General features: G+C 43.6%; 1 protein-coding gene across 1 annotated transcript in view; it reads left to right on the top strand.

The window, feature by feature from the left end:
- Positions 1-20074, top strand: part of LOC142775193 (uncharacterized) — a 224191-nt gene that overhangs the window by 81071 nt on the left and 123046 nt on the right. Inside the window, exons 2-3 of the mRNA XM_075876538.1 lie at positions 838-939; positions 4369-4427. Of these exons, the coding sequence (XP_075732653.1) occupies positions 838-939; positions 4369-4427 (161 nt within the window). The remainder of the gene's footprint in view (positions 1-837; positions 940-4368; positions 4428-20074) is intronic.

The following is a 20074-nucleotide window of genomic DNA, read 5'->3' as shown; positions in this document are numbered from 1 at the left end:
AAAAATAGTTTGGGCCCGAGCTTTACAGCCATAGGTGAATTTTTGCCGCTTTCTGAAGAAAGGCGGAGGCTATGTATACAGGAAACAGAAATAACTGTGGGGTGAGGGGGAGGGGGGCAATCATAAAAAAATAACACTGCTTGCATCAGATTTCAAAGTTTGTTTACGTAAGGCTCATTCCAGAGTTATACTAGATGACTCGAAAAAATTCAGCTGGTAATCGGGGATGTTAAGGTTTCATGACGGAGGAGGGGGGTGTTGGAAGGTATTTCCGTGAACCATTTCGAGAGCAGGGTGAAGGGCGTTCATAACTGACGTCTGTGTTAGCAGCTCTAGCGTCCTACATGTTTGCCTGTGAAATGGGATTTCATTCGAGGTCCCCGAGGCTGGAAGCATCCTTCGTACGCACCAGTAGAGTGCAGCTTCAAAAGCGCTGGTTTCCATGGCGTTAGCAAGCTGGCCAGGAATAAGCGCCGCCAGAGTTTGCAGCAATAACAGGAGATTGGTTTTTATTTCGCGACGGGTCGAGCACAAGGCGAAAGTAGTTTAAAGTAGTAGCAATAACAGTGAGCGGAACTGATAACTGCAGAAAAATTTGTGACGAGGTCGTGGCAAACGCCCCGGGACATTGAAAGAGACGCAATTATGGGAATGTCAGCCGATGGCGTATTTGAATCTGGTAATTTCACGGCGAGAAAGGCGGGCACACATCAACGAAACGCTGCGACAGCTTGTGCTGTTTGTAATACGATGCACCAGTCAGACGTACAATCAGACTCTTTTGAAACGCTTTGAAAAGTATCAAATGACTTTGCTAATAGTAAACGTATTCTCCAGGAACTCAACCATGGACACCTGTGACGGCGTCGAGTTCATCAGCGAAACATTTTCGACAGAGCTGGTTCTGGATTACCACCCAATTCACAATACTTCTTATTCGTAAGACCTTTTCTTCTTTTGTGTGTGTGTTTGTGTGTGTGCGTCCGTGTGTTGTCAGTGTGTATGTGTGTGAATTGGGTGAACCACACTTAACATGGTTGCTCAAAACATTCGTAAGAACATTTCAGCAATGTTTCACCCATTTATTTCAGCAAATAATCATAAACTTCCGGATATTAACATGAAGTATTGATGAAGTAAGCTATTTTAAAAAGAAAGCACATTTCTCAATACATATGAACACTACAACTCATGACGTCTAAGCAATTGTAATTACTTTCGTTCCTGCAAAAAGATGATGAGGCTACTTTTGAAGAAACGACACCTCAGCGGCAAAACCGAGAACAGAAAACTTAAGTGCTAGGGATGGAATAGTGACAGAAGCGTTTCAGCGAAGTTTGAAACCCTTTATAATATTAGGCTATTGTAATAATAACATGAAGAGATGGAGAACGCAGAGAGAGACGCTCGCTTAAGCCAGTTAATTCATTGCACTTTATAGTCGAAAATGCACTTCATGAAATGGTTACCATTAACAGGAACGATTTTTTTTTTGAAAACTGTGAGTTGATGGGCATGAAAATTAGTGTCGGGCAGAATGGTTTCAGCGAAAAATAAAATTTCAATGTGATTTAGGTTGCTGCTTGCGTCTTAATGCTGCTAGATTGAAATCGTTTTTCTAGCGAGTGTTCATTGAATTAGTGATAAATGGGATAAATTAGGTGTTGTCGAGTTGTACAAAACGTGGTCTTCAAGAAAAATGACATTTCGTCTCAAGTTTTATATTTTTGTAATATCAAAACGTCGATGATGTACCGAGCAAACAGCAAGTAAATGTTGAGAAGAAGCCAGGTGTGAAAATTCGGGGGCGAGCAGTAGAAAAAACTCACGTGGTACCTCGTGCACTTGCCTAAGACGAAACAAAAATTAAAGCCATCTTTTTGTTTGTTCTCGGCAGGTTTCGCTCATTTAACCCACCACCTTTCTTTCCCGAAAGCTTTCTTCTCCAAACGTTCTTTCGCACTGCCTCCGTGATTTGGCCTACGTCAAGCGACGATGTGACGTGGTGACGTCATCAGTGGATGTAACGTTATTTAACGTCTCGAAGTCGTCAGGCCATGATGCCATCACAGTAGCATTTTTGCTTCCCTTGTCTTGACGATGGCACCTTTCGCCCTAACACCTGGCTGGAATAGTGTAAACTTCTATCTCGCTACAAGGAAATAAAATTCGCGTAGAAAGAATGATACGGCACAACATAAGCTCGCACAACACAAGCTCGGGAAAAGTTTACGCTGTGTAAGACCAACTGCGCTCTACCCTGCAACTTCAGCCTGAGTAGAAGAATAATGCCATATAACAAACAGACCCCGGAAAACAAGCACAAAAGTACCTAAGCAGCTCGGTAAAATAAAAAAAAAAGCCGACGGTGACCAAGTGTGTTTTTTGTCGCCTTTGTCTTCGTACATGTAGAAGTGAAGCTTTACATTTTGAGCAGCTCACACCGCATCGCTCAACAATATGTACTACACACCACAAAGCCGGAACATGGTCAAACTTGCAGGTGGACGACAGGGCGACCTGTCGAGTCAGTACAATGGTTCATGCTTGTTTACATGTCTCGTGGGGCTGCCCAAACAATTTTTAAATCGGCAGCAGCTTACTTTCTTGGCGCTGCCCTCAATTCGCCTCTGAGAGATGAAAACTTGGACGATGGGCCACTCATAGATTTGCCTCTGAGAGATGAACAATTTGACGATCGGCCACTCTGCGTGCAGATACTGCTGCAGCACCGTAGACTCGTCTTTCGTCGGCACGCAAGGTAGTCGAAGCCCTCTTACAGTTTTTGAGCACTACTGGCCCGTGTGAACGTTTGTCTTTTTTTAAACGCCACCACTGCATACGCGTCAGCCCATCTACTACTTTTCTGTCTCTTTCCCTCCTCTCTTTTTAGGGGCGAAGCAGCTTATCACGTCACCCTTTAGTCCGGTTATCGTTTGTAACCACCGTTGGCGCATACACGCAGACAGACACACACAGACAGACAGACACACGGACGGACGGACAAACGGACAGGCAGACAGACAGAGAGACAGACAGACAGAGAGACAGACAGACAGACAGACAGACAGACAGACAGACAGACAGACAGACAGACAGACAGATCTACGGGAGGATGGACGATTCACAGTTTATCAATAAAACCCTCCGAAGCTTCGCTCCACTCATCAACATTCAATCAATCAATCAATCAATCAATCAATCAATCAATCAATCAATCAATCAATCAATCAATCAATCAATCAATCAATCAATCAATCTTTATTTTTGCATAGTATGGTTACATCGTTAAGGATATGCAGAAGAGGGTACCAAGGTCAGAAAAACCGTACCGGGACCCTCTGTACATGATCATTAGGTAAGGATTACGAAATATGCACGAAAATGGAAAAAATAAAAGAAATATCAAGTCAACCTAAAAACAAGTGTACAATAGTTTACAGAAAGAATACTACGATAACGATAATCGGAGACATCGACATTTTTACGCGTACAGAACTGTTTTCTTATTGTATAAATACTGATATTAAATATACATACACATACATATATGTATATACACTCATCTATATACACATATATATTCATACCAAAAGTGAAAGCATGTAAAGAGATACACCATGAACAATAACAATGTATTTCACGTAATGTTCATATGTATGTATAGAGGAAAGAAAAAAAAGCACTAAAAACAGTACATGCTATGAATAAGTTATAATTATTTGTTCAAGAAATTAGCTTTGAGTGTTCTTTTTAAAAGAGGAAGAGATGACGATGTTTTGATGGGGTGAGGAAAAGAATTCCATATTTTGATAGCACAGAATGATGCTGTCATTTTACCATAATTAGTACAAGCTTTAGGCAGCAAGAAGTTATTTTTTTGAGCAAAGCGAGTAGGATTATTATTCTTCAATGAATCCAAGAAAATGAACTCGTGGGTGAGATCTTTATTAATTAACCTGAAAAGCAAGGTAATTAAGTTAAATGCAAATAAATCATTAGTGGTGAGCACGTTATTCTCTATGCGTACGATATTAATATTATCGCGACTAAAGTTAGAAATAATGCGCCGAGCTTGATTTTGTATATGTTGAGTAACATTCCCACCATTGATATGCTGTGATTTTTTGTTCTCCCTCTCTCTTACCTTTATACTACCATTTCCCCTTCTCCCAGCGTAGAGTAGCCAAGTGAACATGTGCCTGCTTAACCTCCCTGCCTTTTCTTGTGTTGTTCTTCCACCTCCATCTGAATATTTAATCCTAAGAAATGGTCCAGAGAGTGACGGCTCATGTTTAAAGAGAAGTGTTAAATTATTTGCGTACACCTCCATAAAGTGTGCTGTATTTTATACGTTTGTTTATGCAGGAAGGCTGTTCTATTCTTGGGAAGGAGCGGCATCAAGTGCGTCAGCGACACTTGTTGAAGTAAGCCTTTGTTAGCCATTATCCCGAGGCTTTCAAAATGCACAGCTCAGAGAAATCGAGGGGAATATTGTTTATTCGGTGAAAAGTAACGTAATATACTATATGTCGCATAGTTGTGTAGGCACCGTTTAGATGTCTGTGGTTGTACTTACATAGTTTTGCTGTCATTCTTGTTCAACTGCAAATAATGTCTTTCTTGCACTTCACCAGTCATGTCAATTTAGCGGGTTCCCGCAACTGTAGTCGATTTTATTTTATTGTTATGAAAAAAAAAACAATCATCCATAGCGGCTAGAGGATGTTTCGACGGGGAATTTCGATAGATCGTGGATTTCTTCCGGACGCCTCACGCAGTGCACAGATTTAAAGTTGTGCCGCAAAAATAGTTTCTGCGTCCTCTGGAAATTCCGAAACGGTTTAACTTCAGCAGGGATGTACGGCTTCTCATCACTTGCTGTGCCTATCTCAGAAAAAAAATTCTAGAGACTTCAAAGCGATGATCACTTTGTAAGTAAGACAATGAGGATGAGCTGCGACACATCCATGCTGTTAGGCTGCCTCCCTCAGATAAAGGTACCCCACAAGCCATAGTCTCGGTGCTCCCTCTTTTGCATGCAGTGCAAACAGTGAGCTCACTCCCGGCGAGAAGTGAGGCGATTGGCGAAGCAACCGCATGATTTTTAAAAACGATAGCCTTTCTTGGGGACCTTCGGCGCAAAAATTTTGGTCTGTCTGTGTGTCCGCCCTTAACGGTACTCCAAACGACGCCGAACGATACGCCAAACGGCGGACCCCCTCCGTAGCGCCCACCAATATTGCTCAAGTTTTAGCGTTCATACGTGTGCGATTGTCAATTGAAAAGCGAATACTGCGCGTATCTGAGGCACCATAACCACACGTCAATATGCTGTATGTGTGTCTTTATACTAGAAAAGGCACACATAAGTAATTCTAAAGACCGTAGCGTTTATCCCGCTGCGCTGATAATGCAGCGCTTGCACGAAAAGGCAAGTGTTTCCAGCGCTTTGCTAAGACAACACCTTGGCAGCCCCTGCCCGTCGCCTTGAGTTCTACACCTTATCGCCTCCTAGACGGGCGCGCATGCCGCGCGCTTCGTTTTTCAAGATAACTGCGAGATAGCACTCATGTCTCACGTGTGACGTGACTCGATGCGCTTGTTCTCCTCCGCTGCACGTTCGAGGCACTCTGAGGCAGCACCTGCAGACTACCATTCACCGATTTTCTTGTGCAGAACATCAAATAAACCTTTTGTTCACTCTCTGCAAACGCTTGACTATCGTCTTTCAGCGGCATTTGCAGTGTAACATGTAGAAACAGCACCAACGTTCGCTTTAGTAATTTCAGAGAAGAAAAGAACGATGTCTGACTGCTTACTGTGGAAAGACGGTCCTGTTTATTTTCGGTGTAGCATGACTCGCATTCCTCTTGAGTTAAGCGAAAAGTGACATATTTACAGAATCGGTTCGGGATCGAGTAATGTCTTAGCAAATGGCTGCTGTGCAATGCAATTGATGACGAAGACGAGTTGTGGCGTACAAGCACTGAGGCTGTCAACTTGCCAGCATATATTTGGACCTGAAAGCTCAGGCGAACAGGAAGAACAGAACCAACTGGGCCTCTCAACAAAAAGACAAGTGTAACCAGAGAATGCCACTGAGAGCCGAACTGCTCTCTTTACCACCGAACATTCTTCATGTAACTGCCATCACTCGTACCAATTGTATTAGAGGACCTCAATGTGTTTTTGTAACCCGTGAGCTCTGTTTTTTCTTTACAGTGTCAACACCTACAACTTTTAGCCTGATCTGTGATGGAGTAGACCATAAGTGCAGCACACTAGTGGAGCATTCTACTTGCACATTTTAGAAGACTCTTTTATATGCTGTTTCAGCTAGCATAGTTTTGGGGAGCTTTAAAAATTATAATAGTTTTTATCAAATAAAACATTACGGTTTTTTTAAATGAAATGAAATTGGTCCTAGCAGAAAATTCTGCTGACGTGTTTTAGAATTTAGCGGAATATGGCTGACTTCTCATTTCATTTTCGCGTATTTCTTACACCCAGCGATGGCAAAACTGAACGTCGCGTGTAGTCACAGTTGATAATATGTGCGAATTTCAACGACAGCGTTCTATGACGGAACGGTAAATGTAAGAGTGCACTCTTTGTTCGTTATTATTAGAAGCGAAGCTCCTTAAGCTGCACGTCGTGCGTTCGTGATACATGTCGTTGTAGTAATGCGTTAGTAGGTAGCCACCTCCACGGCCGCACTAGAGAAGCGGCACGCGCGCACTCATATGAATTGAAGAGGAAACCCGCGCGCGTTCATCATTAATAAAAAGATAGTTGTTTCCGATGAAATAGCCTACAGAGACGAGTATCGGTGACTTAATCTTCAATAACATTTGCGATGAATTTGATGCTCACTAAAAAAAAACTAGTATCGAAAGGACGCCCTTTGAGCGCTATCTGACCAGAAAGGGTTGCCCCGTTAAACTCTCTGGGCGTAACCTTCTTGGATTTAGCAAGGTTTAGCGAGGGTTGGGCCGCACTGCCTTGAACTAGCGTTTGTGAAAGGAGGGAACTTGACACGAAGTGCAGCCCGGGAGAATGTACGCGCGTGCCGCTCCTCTAGTGCGGCCGTGCCACCTCTTGTTTAGTCCTTGGAATGTCCGCATGATGACGTTACTTCTATATGATGAATATGTGATGAAAAGATGCGAGATGGCGGTGCTTGGAGTGTTCACTTGATGGACGGATGGATCGACAGACGCATAGAGGGAAAGACAGACAGATGCACGACTGGGCGCATGGATGAATGGAAAGACGCACGGATTGATGCATGGACAGACGGGTGGATGGATGAATGCACGAACAGACGGACGCAGATATGGACAGATGAACGCACAGACGGACGGTCACACAGATGAATGCACGGACGGATTGAAGCAAGAACGCACGGACGGACTGATGGATGCTTCGCCCCACTCATCATCCTGAACTTCATGGATATGCTGCGATTTTTTTTTTACTAAAAGGTAACTTAGTGCCTGAGTTGGTGTAAAGGTAATAAGCGAACAGAACAAATTGTCCCGAGTAGTATTGTACTGCGATGCATCATTATATGGAATTGTTCAGAAACAATACTGATATAGAAGCACCTTTGAAAATTGTGATCGTGACTAAAGTAGTGAAAAATAAATTACCTAATTTGCTTGTGCTTCCTCGATAATATCGGGATCGCGATAATGCGTTGTGTCTACTGTAAGCGAATCTTATAGGATCGAGGATATGCTGTTCACTGTGGATCGCGCTTACTCGAGATTTCAACCCCTTTGCGTTCGGCTGAACAAACAAACAAACAAACAAACAAACAAGCGAACGAACACTCATACAAACAATAATAATAGGTTTTTTATTCGGAGGACCTGCAGATTGCTTAGATTTTACAAATTAATTGCTAAGCCAGTAGTTTTACTTCACATGAAGACCCATACATTGCACAAAAGGCGTTAAATACTGGGCGAACTCACAGACGTATGCAAGAACGGGGCACGATAATGACAAATTCTACAAAAACTACGTAATGAATAGTGAGGTGGTGGTGCAGTAAAAATGGCGGTATTGACTTCAAGACTCACATGACAGTCATGTGCCAGCCAAACTTCAATGTTTGATAGGTGCGAGACTGCATATTTTTCGCCCAGTCCTCCGAGGTATGGTGGGTGCCACTATGGCTTTCAGTCAATACACTTACATTGAAGAGAGGCGAAGGTTCTTTGAAAGGCGGACGCTGAGAATGCTCGGCCCGATGATCGGCCGCTACATTGTTCAACGTTTATGCTGCGTTATCTTATTGCCTTATGCTGTCTCAGCAATTGATATTGCTAGTATTCACCGATCATGCGTCAAACATCCTATGTAAATTCCTCGGAATGGTCGTGGAGGGCAATAACACAATATTCCGTGGTTAAGTGTGCCGGCTCCTAACTGCAGATTTCTGCAGTGTAATCAGCTCGCTCTGCAGCGGTCACAGTTTTCCCATGTGCCAAACCAGATGATGTTGCAATGGCGAATTACAAATGCAATAAAGCCATTCGCCATTACAACCGAGTATGAAGCAGTGGGAAGAACGAATGGACACAGAAAATGCATGCCGCAATCGCTTGCTGCGCTGTTGCAGTAAAATAATGTATTGGAAGGAAAGAAAAGGCGAGAAAAACATGAGAAGTGAGAGTGGGACACCTTTGAAAAGATACTACAGCCCTTGTTTTGTGCAAGATGCATTGTCTTTCTATAGAGCTCATCAGTGAATTGCCGGGCATTTTATTTCTTTGGGCGTATACTTGTTCTACGCCTGCAGTTGAAGCATGCGCGTTGCACAAAACGGAAAATGTTTGTGAGCGTCAGCAGCCTTGGTTGTGCGCAAAGATTGACTTTGTACGTGAGAACAGGATCCCCGTGTAAGCAAAAAATAAAAATCATGGTTCGAACTGCAGTCGAACCTTTGAAGTTTGCGTAGCAAGCAAGTTTCATATCAGAGAGCCATGGAAGTGCTACAAACTGCTTCGGTAAAAGAACATGGGCAGTCCTCATGTAGAGGTTAGAAGTCAAGTGAGCGTCTCTGATAATCATATGGTAGTTTTGGAACGTTACAGCCTACCAATTATCATTGGCAGTCATGTTGACCGATATTAGTTGTGTAGCAGGAGCTTGGAATTTCACCATGCGTCACAGTATTGCATTTGCGTAATTGAGCTTGGGCGTGACAGATGACGATCCATTAAAGGACTCAGCTAGAATTCGTCACAATAATCATCAGCCGGAACATCGACAAAGGTTTCCAAGCTTGAAAATAAGCGTTTTTATGACAATCGCGTGGCTATTAAAGTTGTGCCGTTTCACACCACCATGGTGGTCTAGTGGCTAAGGTACTCGGCTGCAGACCCGCAGGTTGCGGGATCAAATCCCGGCTGCAGCGGCCCCATTTTCGATGGAGGTGAAAATGTTGCAAGCCCGTGTGCTCAGATTTGGTTGCACATTAAAGAACCCCAGGCGCCTAAATTTCCGAATCCCTTCACTACGGCGTCTCTCATATTCATATGGTGATTTTGGGACATAACCCTGCATATCAATCAATCAATCAATCAATCAATCAAAGTTGTGTAGTTTGCGCACTAAAAGTCTATAAGATATCTATGCTTTTTCCTCTACTTTACTCCCCCAACCCAGTCCTCCAAATCAGCTGCTGAGTATATACTATCTTTATAAGTTGAATAAATAGAAAGAAATAACAAAAATTTGCTTCTAATCATTTGAAGGAATTTGCGTTAGCAGTATCTCTCGTAATACGTGCTTGTTCTCTTGGCATAAATGTTCATTCTCTTAAAAGTGTGATATAAATTAGCATTCCTATTTTTCTTCGCTATAGCCCTAGTTCAGAGGGGTCAGCAGAGTTTAAGTATTTTGTATAGTTGGTAAAACGAGTGTACGAAGGGCTTCAAAGTCTTGCGAAGGTTCCATTGACCTTACTAAAGAAAAAAAATGTACATGTTACTTTCTTTCAGGTGGCAGGACTCCCCCACCAGAATCTAATGGTGACCAAATAAATTCGAGTGTCTCTCCAAAGACTGTCATGTAGGTGGCAAGTCAGGACTAAAGAAAAAAAATTCTTGGGAAAAATGGGAGGAAGAGAAGCTTCACGTTTGCATTTCCTTCTTTCTTTCTTTCTTTCTTTCTTTCTTTCTTTCTTTCTTTCTTTCTTTCTTTCTTTCTTTCTTTCTTTCTTTCTTTCTTTCTTTCTTTCTTTCTTTCTTTCTTTTTCTTTTTCTTTCTTCCTTTCTATCCTTCTTCCTTTCCTTCTTACCTTCTTTCCTTCTTTTTTGCTTTCTTCTCGCCTAACTCAATCCTTCCTCCTAACTGTTTCCTTTCTCCATGCGAGAAATTATACCTTCATCTATACGTGCTCTCCAATGATATGCTTGAGCAGGCAACAACGGCAGTCATGCGTTCACACTTAGGCAACAATAATATGTGGCAACGTGAAGTGACAAGTGACCTCGATAACCTCAATAACAGATGAGATAGCCGCATCATATAGATGGCTACTGATAACCCCATGAGGGAGCACTAGTTATTTTTTGGACATCGGTGCCCACAAATACGCACTTGACCAGCAGATCTTCCAGGGCCGACTTCTTTGTGTTTGCCGGGGCAAGATCATTATTCTTTGCAGTAACACCAATAACGGCAAACGGCACTTGTGGGGCCATACAAGCTTCGCTTGAAAAGGAGCCAAATGAATATTTTTATTCATTTTCTTTCTCCTTAGAGTGGATATTTGTTTGCAATGTGGTCTTTCTGATGTGCTCGATTGCGACCTTCGAACAATAGTTTAGTAGTTCGAACATTGTGTTGGGTCTGCTGTTTTCATGCATTGACATAATGGCAAATATATTCATCATACTGACCATTCAATAACAATATTTTTTGTAATCATGATCCAACCTTCTTAACGGCATGGACAAAAGTGTTGTCAGGTTGATTTGCTTCATGTGATGGTCGCTCTGCTCAAGATAACTTTAATTCTTTTTCTAAAGTTGTCGGTTATTTAGTAGGTTTAGGTAGGTTTAATACAGTGTTGGTTATATAGTCGGAACATTTTAAGGGGCCAGGGTTTCGCATGCTGCCGTGTGCTGTCACTGTCACTAGGCGTAGCGCTCCATGTGTAGTATACTGAGGGCGCGTTCCCGCCAAGAAAAAAAATCTTACTTTTCTTGTTCTTTGGGTGACTTGATAATGATTGCTTACCATATTCAGTGAAGAAAAAACTAGTGCGCTTGGCGTAACGCAGGTGAGAGCTCGCATAAAAACCGAAAAATAGCTAGAAGCAAGTGCGAAATAGAAAGAGAGAGAAGGCAAAATTTGGGGTAAAGTAGAATGGGTAAAAAGAAAAAAAAAGAAATGCTACATAAAGAACGAGGAGGTCTATAATGAAAATACAGAGACGAAAAAGTGGGAATAGAGAATAAAGGAAGAGAGAGAGAGGAGGAAACCGAAGAGAAAGAAAGGAAGCTCTATTCCCAGCTCCGCACTTCTTCCAGGCTTGGCACCTTTAGTTCCAAGGCTGGAAGAACTGCGCTGCCGTCGTATTGCAGTCGATGTGAGCGTGTTTACACAGGAAGTGGTTGTGAATAAATGTGAACCCTATGTGATATCCTGCACTGGCATTGGACACGATATCTATGCGCAATGCTGAGTGCACGAAGCTTCGCTAAAACTGTCAATGACAACCTGTGAGGCTGCAACGTCACAGCAAACCAAACAAACCTAGCGGTCTCCAGCCTCTCCGAACAGGGAAGGCACTGATAAGTGCTTTGTATCACACTCCACTAGCCCTTCTGCACGAGAAACGAAACTTAAACTGTAGTAAAGGATCCATGAACTGTTCCCTAGCTTACGCTACCACTCCAGAGCCTTTGCTCCGCATCGTTAGGTGATTGTCTGAGACACTATGCGAATTTTTTTACGGGGTGCCGTTGCCGCGATGGGAACGATGGCATGCGACGCTTGTATTGACTCATGTTGAGCGAGGCTTCGGCTAAAAAGCAAGTACGGCTGCACAAATAAAGCTCTCCTAAAACAAAACCTTTATGGGTGGAACTCATACACGCGCATTATATCCTATATTAATAATCCCCTCACTATTACGGCATAAACAAACAGCAACAAGAAGAAACAAATGACGACCAACACTATCACAGTGCACGTGCACCTTGTCCTCTACCTTCCAAGTTTATACCGGCAGTTGGTTACTTCTACGTTTTGTAAAATTGTACATCGACGCAGAAGTTTTCGAAGTTAAATAAAACTCGTTTCTTTACAATGATAAAGAATAAATATAATACTGTGCAATTTAAAGAGTCATCGCCCCTTCCCCCTTCCCTCGAATTTTCTTTTTTCACGTTTTTTCGTTTAATGAGCGCCTCCTCGCAGTAAGCGTGGTGTATTTGGTATTGTAAAAAAGGAACTTGCTAATAAGAGAAAAGCAACTATTCATTTGTCCCTTTTAGAGGTAACCCGATCGCGATGGTCTATTGCGCCTAAAGTACTCGGCTGCGATAATGAAACAGGGTTGGGGCGGCTGCATTTTTTATGGAGGCGAAAATGTCGTAGGCCCGTGTGCTCTGATTTGGGTGCACGTTAAAAAACCCCAGGTAGTCAAAATTTCTGGAGCCATCCAATACGGTGTCTCTTATAATCATGTGCTGATTTCAGGACGTTCAACACCACATTTCAATCAATCTTTTAGACGTAATGCTGAAATGCTATTCTCGAACTTGTTTACGAAAATAATTTGTCGGCCGCAGATGACGCCGGAGTGGACTGTTTGCTTAGAACTTTACCTGAAGAACAATGCATTTGCTGAAGCGTCCGTGGTTATCATTGCTGTGGGGTGGATACTCTTATAGATCGTGTTGTTGTTTTTTTGCCCACAGGTAATCGCCTGAAAACTTCTGCCCCTATGAGTATATTCTATGATTTCGTCGTTGAAGGTGTGTGGTTCATTTAAAATAACGCAGCCAGTCGTACACTGCAGCCCGTTTACGACCACACTGAATCACACCACGCGGAATTGTTTACTGGCAGAACAGGAACCATCAACATGTGCTGAATGCCATGAGCCATTAAAAGTAATGCATATTTTGATTACGTGTCCCCAAATCGAAAGATTGAGACAAAAATGCTTAAGTATATTTTAACATATACCAATTTACCCAATGTTACTTTTATCAGAATATCTGCTAGTAGTCTCGCTGGCATGCTCAGGTTCTTAGACCCAGATAGATTTTGTTATACAATTTAGGAGGCCGCTGCGCATTCTGCTACATAACTTTATCACAGGTTACGGCTGGCGACGTGGCCAATGACGCTTTTGTGCCATTTAGGCCAACCTAACACAGTCAAGTTTCGAGTGCTAAAGGGCTACTTTTTGCATATGTGTGCGTGCCTAGACGTGACGTTATGCACGTCTTCGAGGGATAAAGATCCTAGACGCATACGCACCACTAGCAGACAGAAGAAGCACCAGCAAAGACTGTCGTTATACTAACTGGCCCTGAAACAAGTTATGCGGATACTATGGAAACACAAAAAGAAGTAATACATTCAGAGTTGCCATAGAAACGGCACGCTTCAAGTTGACAAAATCTAAGACAAGAGTGATTGCCTCACAACCGTGTTTGTGGTAGCCATATATATATATATCGTGTCACCGCCGTTTTTTTTTTTTTTTTTTTGCTCAGCAACCACACTCGTATAGTGACCACAGGTGGCGGTACAATTGCTTAGGGCAGCGGTGGCCTGACAGACGCAAGTTCGATCCTCTCCGTGGTGGTCGTATATATTTTATTAACAGTGATATGCTGGAAGTACGTGTATATTAAATTTAGGTAAACGTTAAAGAAGGACAGGTGATCAAAAGTTTCCTAGCCCAGCGGTGTCATAAAGCACGCAAAACCGTAGCAATTATCACCCGACTCCTGCAGGCATCTGTGCTCTTGATAACAACCATGCGATCTTGGTAAGAAAAAGCAATTTTTGTAAAAAATAAAGCAACTTACGGAGAGCTTGTCTGAAGCCGTTGAATTACTGAAATCAATTGGAGAAATTAAATGGGAATCGGATGGTATGCAATAAGAGATATGGCATGTATGTAACACCACTAGTATACTACTCGGAATGCATAAGTAAAACATGCGGCACTTCTCCGTTTATGAGACCTCTGTGTGCTAGGCTTCACTAATTTCGCGTTTACACGTAGTGTTTGTCATTTCGCATCTGGTAAACAGTACTTGTATGCGAATGCTTATGCGGAACGTACCACAGAGCGCACGCATTAAACACAGAGCCAGGCGTGCCGTCATTTCAGAGAGAGATAGAGAAAGAGAGAGAGAGAGGGTTAAATGACAATTGTATTTTTGTTTTTGTTCATGTGTGTATATTTATGAGTGCAAAGTTTAAAATTTAGCGGGCATTGCTGAACCCAGTGGCCCCAGCAACAACCAGATTTGGGTGCACGTTAAAGAACCCCAGGTGGTCGAAATTTCGGTAGCCCTCCACTACGGCGTCTCTCATAATCATATGGTGGTTTTGGGACGTTAAACCCCACAAATCAATCAATCAATCAACCCAGCAACAACAGTGTGCATAGTTCGTGTATTGACGCAATGATATGGGGCACAATATGAGTATTTGTAAGCACCAACTGCTCGCTTGATCAAAGCAGTCGTGTCTTGCTGCCCGCAAATGCTCATACTGAAGCCACGAGATGGTTCGTTTTATCGTAGACCGACGTATGGTGACAAACACATTCGACCCATCAGCAAGCCCAGTACTGCTGCTTATGGTGATACAGCCTTAAAAAATGAATCAGAGAAATAGCGCAGAATCAACGATCGCAAAAATAAAGTATCATCGGTAGTTCACGACACTTCAAGGAATGGCCCTAATGAATGAAAAAAGTATTGTATGTGACTTTATGCGCGTGACGCAAAAATAGAGTTAAATTTACATTCAGGAAGCCAATACGCATGCTGTTATTATGGGCTGTCGCCAACTCAGAATGTTCGGTGCCTTATTCACTCGATGTGATGAGATGTAATGATAACGGTGTTTGAAAAGATGAAGGAATTATGCAAATTATTGATATAGGAAAACAAAGACAAAAAGGCAACGTTACCCAAGAAGTTCTAATTTTTATCGCTTGATTGCTGAGTGAAACATTACGGAAGTCAAAGATGTAAAGAGAAATCGCGCTCTCATCGTCCATCAACCATCATGTATTTTTTTTTAATTCTCACGCATACGTACGGATGACTGGCGAGTGCTTTTAGCCGAGCGTGGCACATGCTTTGCATACGCCGGTTGGATGGCAAATGCGAACGCAAACCTCCTCGGGCAAGACCTCCGGATAGCGCCTTTTGCTCGTCCCATTGAGCAAGATGGAAAGTTCAAAAAGTGCCCCACGTATGCACAGAGCAGGATCGTTTATTTCCGACTCTAGCGTTGCCGACCAGGCTCGCTTTGGGAGCCACACAAAAGCGTTTGAAGAAAGCGAGCAAGCAAGAAAGAAATGCGTAGATCAGAGTCGATTCTACGCACGCTCCGCTCATTGAAGAGTGATTCGAGAACTTTCTGTGGAAGAAATGGAAACAAGAAAACTGCACGCAATGCATTGCAAACGGAGCTTGTTTCTTCTCGCGCAAGTGCTGCGCCTGAAAACGGGAACGACTTTGGGCAAACGGGGTTTGAAGGAGAGCGAGCGCAGAAAAATCTGCTCGCAAGGGGTATCCGAGGGTGGCCCATCGGGGACAGGGAAAAGATTCCGTCCGAGGTTGGCGGCGGTGTGGCTTGCTTTCCTTTCCTGTTCCCGACACCCAGGAACAGCGCCCCGGCGAGTCGCCCTCGAAGTGCTTGTGGCGTACACTATCGGCCCGCATTGCTCCGAATGGGCGCAGTAGTGTGTGCTCGCGTTCTTCAAAAACAAAAAAAAAAAGGTAGGTGGGCTGCAATATCGGAAACGCGGGCGAAATAGGCGGCCGAAGGGAAGATAGGGTGAAGGCGGATCAAGCGTTCTGCCAAACTCGACGTCGCCCAACGAGCCTCTGTTGCCATGCCACGAGAAGAGCGGTGGCGACGACCCGCCGCCACTTGGGGCGGCGCCAGCGTTTGTGCCATTGGCTCAGCGTCATGCGCCACGGTCTCTTTCCGCGTCTGTGTCCTGACGTCGCTGCCCCGGAAAATGTCGTTATGTGTCTCTCTCTATCGAGGGAGTGAGCGACCGCACGCGTACAAATGCGGGCCTTATTTGCCTTTTCTTTATAGATACATTCGTCTTCGCAACGACGAATGCCACGCTGCCCGTTTCTTCGCGAAGAGGGCTTCTCTGCAAGCGTCCCTGTCTGGTCGCAATCATTTTTTCTCGTTTCGACTCGACCGAGAACTTTTGCGCTCGTTGTTGCTGCGGGAGTGTTTCCTTTTGATCACTTATGGCGCGCTAGTACTTGCAAATTCCGCCCGTATAGCGTACCAGACCGGAAGACGGGGCCAAGTTGGCGACGCACAAAACACGCGTAGCGCGAGCTTTGTAGTCGCGCCGGGGCTTTATAGGTCGGAATGTTGTGTTTCGCGTGCAGCTCTGTCTGAAAGACAGCCGCGTCCTCGTCATCGTGGCCCTTTTCTTGTTGGCGCTGCGGTGATGACTACACGCCCGCCGGCAGATCGCTGTGTCCCCAAACGTTGTCATCGTCCATGACGACGAAAGAAGCCGCTCGTGCACCGCCCCGACATTGTTCACCGAGAAAAAGACGCGAAGAATGGATGCAGTGGCGCGCCGCTCACGCACGCACGAACGTAAATAGGCTGGCAGCCCATTCAGCACGCCCTTTCATTTTTATGTTTCTTGATTTCTTAACCGACGGACGTCAAAGGCGGCGGGCACAGAGGCAGCGGCAATTCACGAGTTCACGTTGCTCTTGACTTCAAAAGAAAGGGCACTGACTTTTCCTCGAAAGTGTAAACACAGTAAGGAAAAAGAGGAAAAGATTCGTCATTAAAAAATTGCACTTAAGAGAGAAAGAGTCGAGCAGATTTTGATGAAGTAAAACACTGTGTAAGAGAACCGTAAAAAAAAAACGAAAAAGTAACACCCATACACGAGGGTGCAAACAAAACTTGATCACTGCATTCTCTTTTGTTGGTTCCCCGTCGCTACTTTGTTATTTTTTCGGCAATTTGCGACTGCTTTCCAGAACTTGAAGATAGTCACTTCTTTTATTTCTTCATAGCAGAAAAACATACAGATAATATAGCTTCTGAAAATAGTCATTTAGAAAGTGGTCGACTGCGGATTGGTCCCCGCGTCTTGACGAATACCTTTTTTTTAAATATACTGTGATGTTTCAAGTCCTTTCTTTGCGGGTTTATGCTACGTCAATGAACTTCCGGTCGGATATTATCAGACATCACTTCGGTTGCGTCATGAAACACGCACTGGCGTACAATTTCTTGCCACATGTGAATTTTCTAACCTTTTGCATTCATATATCGTCCTAGTGCATCAGTGCTTAGTTCTTGGGTCGTGTCAAATGGGCAAAAATAAGTAGCCAAGATATTTTTAATCTCGAGTCTGTAGCGAAAATATCGACTGTATTTACATATTCTTCCAATTCTAACTTCGCAACTGCAACTTGCCTAATAACAAGCGTGGTGCTCGCAATGATTTCATTTTATTACATGTCTTTCTCACTTCGCTCGACTTTCTTCTACTCTAACATTGATGGCGTGTGTGAACTTTTTATTAAAAGTATTGGTGCGTAACCTCCACCGATCTCTAAATTGTATCTGGATGGGAGACCACTTTCACTTGGCAATATCTCGTGACGAAGGCCATGAAATGATGCTGCGACTTATGAAGGCTTCAAGACTGAAAAAAACACCAGTAACGCAGAACAGAGCAATGTCACCACATTTGCGTCTTGTATAGTGGACTTCATCTTCTCCTTCTACTCTAGTTTTCCTCTCAACCCAGTCAGAGGTAGCCAACTGAGCTTTATCTTGACTAATTTACCAGCTACTAATTCATCCTTGTACCGAGCTTGTGGGCTCGAGCGTCAATGTGACGACCGCTTATGAATGGGTCCAAAATAGAATAAAAAACACCATTGTGTACATAGACGTAGGCTCATAATAAAGACTCTCAGGTGGCCCAAATTAATCACCAGTCTCCGCTTCATCACGTGTTTAAATGGGTTAATTGTCGTTGCACATTAAGCCTCGTAGTTCGACTTCTGCCTCTACGGTTTTAGCATGACTTGTTTTACTGCTGCATAATTGTGTGATCAGCAACAAATACGTTTAGCTAATAATGGAACTATGAAGAGTGACATGCGCTCCTAGGTGTTTCAAGGTGAAATTTGACACTTGGAGTGTCAAATTTCCCGTACCGTGCATTTTGCAGGCCTGCGGCGCACAATGTTTAGCTTGAAATGTGGCTACACTGTTCATACTGCAAGTACACTACCCGTACTGTGGCAGCAATATCCAATTTTTCATGACTATTGAGACTGAGTGAGCAATATTATTGTACTACTGCTTGAAATATTTAGGCAGTCTAAGCGAGATATTTTTGTTCGTTGAAGTAATATAAACAACAAAGGAGAATTGTCGCACGAAATATAAAACAGCGCTGCTGAATTTTTGTGTTTCTTCGTATCCTTTGAAAGCCTTGAGCGCACGAAAAAAGAGCTTGTACTTGTACGAGAAGTAATCATGAGGGAAAAAAGGGGATCGAAAAAAAATTATAATATTTGTCAAATACGTCGCAGTTTCATCCGAAAAATGAAATCCTTATGACTAAATTAATGCATTGATTGATTGATTGATTGATTGATTTATGGGGTTTAACGTCCCAAAACCACTATTTGATTATGAGAGACGCCGTAGTGGAGGACTCCGGAAATTTTGACCACCTGGGGTTCTTTAACGTGTACCTAAATCTGAAAACACGGACCTACAACACTTCCGCCTCCGTCGAAAATGCAGCCGCCGCAGCCGGGAATCGAACCCGCGACCTGTGTGTCAGCAGCCGAGTACCTTAGCCACTAGACCACCGCGGCGGGGCGAATAAATCAATGCTTTGTACAACTATAAGAATGTTCTCAGTTTTTTTCTCCATTATATATTGTCGAAAGCATTAGAATACTTATACATTTGAAGAGCTCGGAATCATGCGCAAACACGGAAGTGCGAGCATTTTTCCGTCCATGAGCGCTCACAATGGCTTTTACAACACTGTCGGGATAAAGAACGCGAACAGTCAAGTTGCAACATTCAGCGCACACAGATCCGAAAATGTCGGTCAGACACTGCACATGAAGTTAGCAACCGCATTCACTAGCGCATCTTTTCAAACCGACGCAGATTACTTCGATATATATAGGGCGCGCGTGCATTTTATTTTAGGACCTACAGGACCTGGTTATTGCTGACCAGTTTGACTGGAGGAAGAGGCGTACTCCTCGCCTTCAGACTGCACCCCTTTTTCTCTACCTACCCCTCCTGCCCCTGCCCAGGAAAGCACACCGTCTTTCCCACCTTCGCGGGATCGAGTGGGAACGGAGTACTTCTTTTTTTTTTATGCTTGCCTTCGAATATACATGGCCCTGCCGCGGTGGTCTAGTGGCTAAGGTACTCGGCTGCTGACCCGCAGTTCGCGGTATCGAATCCCGGCTGCGGTGGCTGCATTTCCGATGCAGGCGGAAATGTTGTAGGCCCGTGTGCTTAGATTTCGGCGCACGTCAAAAAACCCCAAGTGTTCGAAATTTCGGGAGCCCACAATCATATCATATGGTGGTTTTGGGACGTTAAACACCACAAATCTATCAATCGATTCGAATATATAAGATTGCCAATCACGTTTACACCTCTGGTTATCCTCAGCCCACAAATGGTGGTAGTCAATGGACAACCTAGAAAAATCTAATATAGCTCTCGGACTTTATACGATATGTCACACCAACGCCGACTTTTCTTTGCAGCGTCTTTGTAATTTGCTGTTGCAATA

Source organism: Rhipicephalus microplus, chromosome X (assembly GCF_043290135.1).
Source record: "Rhipicephalus microplus isolate Deutch F79 chromosome X, USDA_Rmic, whole genome shotgun sequence".
NCBI lineage: Eukaryota > Metazoa > Arthropoda > Arachnida > Ixodida > Ixodidae > Rhipicephalus > Rhipicephalus microplus.
Note: the sequence above shows the minus strand (reverse complement) of the source record. Positions and strands in the feature narration are given on the sequence as shown.